Here is a 4,112-nt window from a genome sequence, read left to right on the forward strand (position 1 = left end):
TCAAAAGCCAACCTTAACCATATTGGGATGACATTTCTCATGAACATCACTAATGTTGCACCATAGAAGCACTGGTAATCAGCATTGGATTATGGCTCTTGTCGAAAGCCAACCTTAACCATAAGATGACATTTATCAATGAACATGACTAATGTCACACCATAGTAGCACATAGCAAGAACCAATGAAATGTTTTTGACCTGAAAATGCGACATGCTGCAAGATACTACAGTATAATAGTTTTTCTTACGAATTTTGACTTGAATTCTGTGTTCATGATGTGATATGCCACAGACCATAGCCTAAGACACCAATGGGGAAGAGGATGCCCCAGGATATGGTGTTGATGATGCCATGACTTGTGGGAGCAGATTGAGGGGCCTCTGTGCTTCGTAGCACAATCTGCGCACTGGACATGTTCAGTGTTGCAAACCCTGACAGGCCTTCAGAATCAAGTGAGTGTGGTTGTGGTTGGAAATTAGAGACACCCGGGCCTCTGTTCCACACATGATGAAGGACCGTGCTGTTAGAAGAAAGACGGAGGGATGCAAACAGGCTCATGGAAGTCCCACGAATTTCCACCGCTGTAACTTTAATGTCGAGATCCACAGGAGAGCAGACCAAGGGGATCTGGCCTGCCTGCACACTGGCGGTCAACTTAAAGGGAAGAAGATTGCTACCATTTGCTGCAGAGAAGGCGACAAGGGCGCTCGAACCGACCATGACTGGTGCTGAGGGATTCAAGCCCCACCCTACCCAACCTGCAGGGCTGGGAGCTCGTCCTGCGAAGGCTATATCAACGGAGGTGTTCGCCTCGTGATATGTCCAGGCGAGGACCGCACCCTCCGTGAGGCTTACGCACTTTGTGAGATTGTAAACCACAGAGTTATTGAAAGAGAACACGGTGCTGCAATTCTGTTGCTGCAGGGATGACGGAAGGTGGAGGATCAACAGCAAGGAGAGCGCAACAATGGTTGTAAGCAATGATGCATGTCGAATCGTAGCCATTGGTGATGCCCTTAGGAGGAGCTCTGTTCCATGTTGGTCGCGGTGGTCAGAGGCCCGTACTGCAGCACAGAGCAAGCGGCCGAGGTTGTGTGATCGACTGGCCGAGGTTGTGTGATCGACTGGTGATGCTGATTGATTCGATCCGCGGCCGATTGCGAGAGTCCAACTGATTCGATATGTAACCTCACAAATTGGGAGACGTCCATCTATGCGGTTCACTGCCTAACAGAGTATGTCGGCAGCTGCAGGGCGCAGGTGCATATGATCAGAACAGGCCGAAGCACTCCAGCACCATACAGAGTATGCCGGCCGAGTTAGAAACAGGCAGGCCGAATTAGTACGCGAGCAACAGTGAGAATCAAAGCTGACAACAACGCAGGCTATGGAGTGGAGAGGTGTAGCCACAGCAATAGCCACAGAGGGAACAGATCCAGATTCCAGTACAGGCAGCCGGCCTGAGAAGAAGACGCCAGGCTGACACATATACAAATTCTATCATTGCTGATTATACATTACCGTCGGTAACCACGTTCGTTGCCAAATAAGTGAACTTTTGAACTGGTCAATCACCTGTTGAACTGGTCAATCACCTGAGCCGCTTGAGGACGTAACTGATGGCCAGTGATACAAGATTTTGCAAGCTGGAGCAGGAAGTGTGATTGCTGAGCAGGGATAGTTTAGAAAGTTTAAAGTCCTCTATGGTGGGAAATAAGGAATTATCGATGAGGGAACTGAGGTCGGCGAACCGCAGTTCAAGGGTAAAGAAAAGTATTTAAAATTGTAAACTTTTAAACCTTCAAACTAATAGCTTATACATATTATAGCATGTAGCTGATATCTTTATAGACTTAAAACTAATCCTTACGCACTCCTTAGGAAGTCCAAAGAAAGCTATTGAGCATGGGATTTATGCCTCCATAACTCTTCTCATTTCAACATATACATTTATACATGTATGTATACACACATGGTGACACCTTACCCCATGTCATTGGACTCCATTTGAAACCTTTACCTCATTTCTTGGATTTCATTTTGAAACCTTACCCCAAAGTTTTGGGTGCCATTTGATGGCCAAAATGGCCATGACACCCATTTAGGGCTTCAAATTTAAACACCGCTTGAGCGGCCGACAAGAGGCCAAAGGACAAATATATACTAATATAAATAGAAATATTTAATTATCCTCCTCTCTTCTGACCCTACGGTTGATGAAATAAATTATACTCACCCCATATCCCCTCAAAAGCCTCTTTACATGCGATGTTTGAGAAGAAAACCCAAACATCACCTTATTGCCCAATGGGCTCCTACATGACCCTCTTGTGCACTTAGGTAGAAAAAACAAGCTCTTGCCATTGATGCACAATGTGCCCAAGCATCGATGCTTTGATGAGAATGCAACTTGAAATCATGTTGTGCACTCATTCTTACACAAGAAACATGGATGCATTGAAAGATATAGCACCTAATTCATGCATCGTACTCCATGCTAATGCATACATAAAGTTTATTGTTGCTCTCATGCATACCATATCAAGCTCACTGATTTACCTCCTCATTATAGTCTATCCCTAGAGGCTTCTTAATGGTTCAATGAATCAAGTGTGCTTTATCTCCACAACTTTGATTGCTCCCATCTTGTTTGCTTGTGAAGAAGATGTGGAAGAAGAGATTAGGAAAGGAGAAGAGCTTCACACACCAATCCATCACTCTCCCTCTCTCACAGTCCCTCCGCACAAGCAAAAAGTTAGAAGCAAAGAGGAAGAAAATAGCAAGAAGAGAGCTTTCCCAAGATTGCACGGTACTAAAAGGGTGAGCATGAGTGAAAGTGAGAGAGAAGCACAAGTGGAAGTAAGAGAGCAATTGCTATGGAGGTTTGAACATAAGAGAGCAAGACCAATATGTGGGAACTCCAACAATCTTGCAATATCTATGGAGATTTTGACTCAAGAGAGCATACCAATCTACAATCTCGTGAAAATCCAATACACAGCCACAATGAAAATCCCAACACACAAGCATGAATCGATCACCCCTTGATTTGCCCGCATCCTATCCTAATCCATGTTGCGTTTCAAAGTACAAGCTCCTATCCCATTGCTCGGTATAGAGAGTATGCACCTAGTTATTGGATTATGTAGGTTCTAGCAATGGAACCAAAATGTTGTCACCTCCACAAGCCATGCATGTCAAACTTAACGTAATGTCTATTGTTTCAAGCATCTCGAGCAACAAGGCTATGACTACCTCTCACATAACCATTGCAAAATCTCAAAACGAATGTAGTGTACTCATTGATTTACCTTCTCGTTGTATTTTATATGAAAAAGGATCATCAGTGGCTCCACAATCCTTCAATAACGCACCTCATACGAGCTTCACCTCTTTTGCTTCGATTGTTGCTCAAGCTCCTCAAGGAAGAAGAAGAAAAAGAAGAAGAGGAAGAAGACCTTCTCCACAACAGTCTCTCACTCTACCTCAGACTCTCCCTCTCTCTCTCTTTCAATCTCTCCCTTTCTCACATAGCAAGAAACATGCAAGAAGCAAGAAGAGAGCTCTCAAGATTGTACACCATGAGAATGAGCTTATCCATTCACTTTCTAAGTTTTATACATGGCCTCAATTTTTTGGGCACCCTCCTATTGCATTAGCCTAGATTGACCTCTCACCTTGCACATATCATTTACATTTTATAACTATTTTTCAACTTGCTAAGCCAAAATCCATTGATATTACACTTCACTTTGGACTTTTCAATGTTCAAAAAAGTGAGACCAATGCTCTTTTATAAAAATACTTGCAAATGATTTTTATGGTTCAAAAATTGTATGTGCTAAACAATTGGTATGTTTGTGCTTCTACATTTCTTAAAAATTTACACTTTCTTCTGTGTGCTTCCTTGGTTGCACCTTCCTAGAAGGGGTTAACATATGCAAGGTGATCTCTTAGAAGATCCTCTTGTTAGCGTACAACCTACCCTAATTAGACAACCTACAATTTGTTGTTGATGCTCCAATGGCCTAGAATTAGTTTGTTGCATAAGATCATGTTGATGATATGTAGAGAGGACAAGATGTACCAACGGCTCCATAACCAATATT

At 43.2% G+C, this 4,112-nt stretch overlaps 1 protein-coding gene across 1 annotated transcript; it reads right to left on the reverse strand.

Moving 5' to 3' along the window:
- Positions 1-227: 227 nt before the first annotated feature.
- On the reverse strand, positions 228-2,095 carry LOC148034959 (cytochrome b561 and DOMON domain-containing protein At2g04850-like). Its single transcript, XM_087680744.1, has 4 exons — positions 2,051-2,095; positions 1,599-1,670; positions 1,378-1,482; positions 228-1,230 (listed from the first exon to the last, which is right to left on the reverse strand). The coding sequence occupies exons 1-4, from the start codon at positions 2,093-2,095 to the stop codon at positions 274-276; spliced, it is 1,179 nt and encodes a 392-aa protein (XP_087536870.1). The 3' UTR covers positions 228-273.
- Between the last annotated feature and the right edge of the window lie 2,017 nt (positions 2,096-4,112).

This window comes from Lygodium microphyllum, chromosome 6 (genome assembly GCF_053477565.2).
Source record: "Lygodium microphyllum isolate KBCC chromosome 6, Lygodium_microphyllum_v1.1.10, whole genome shotgun sequence".
Lineage (NCBI taxonomy): Eukaryota > Viridiplantae > Streptophyta > Polypodiopsida > Schizaeales > Lygodiaceae > Lygodium > Lygodium microphyllum.

Coding starts and splice junctions, on each gene's coding strand:
- LOC148034959 (XM_087680744.1), bottom strand. CDS start 2,095: ATGGCCATTTTGGCCATCAAATGGCACCCAAAACTTTGGGGTAAG. Junction 1,671..2,050: donor ACCCAAAACTTTGGGGTAAG/GTTTCAAAATGA, acceptor ATCCCTGCTCAG/CAATCACACTTCCTGCTCCA. Junction 1,231..1,377: donor ACTCCATAGCCTGCGTTGTT/GTCAGCTTTGAT, acceptor ATACTCTGTTAG/GCAGTGAACCGCATAGATGG.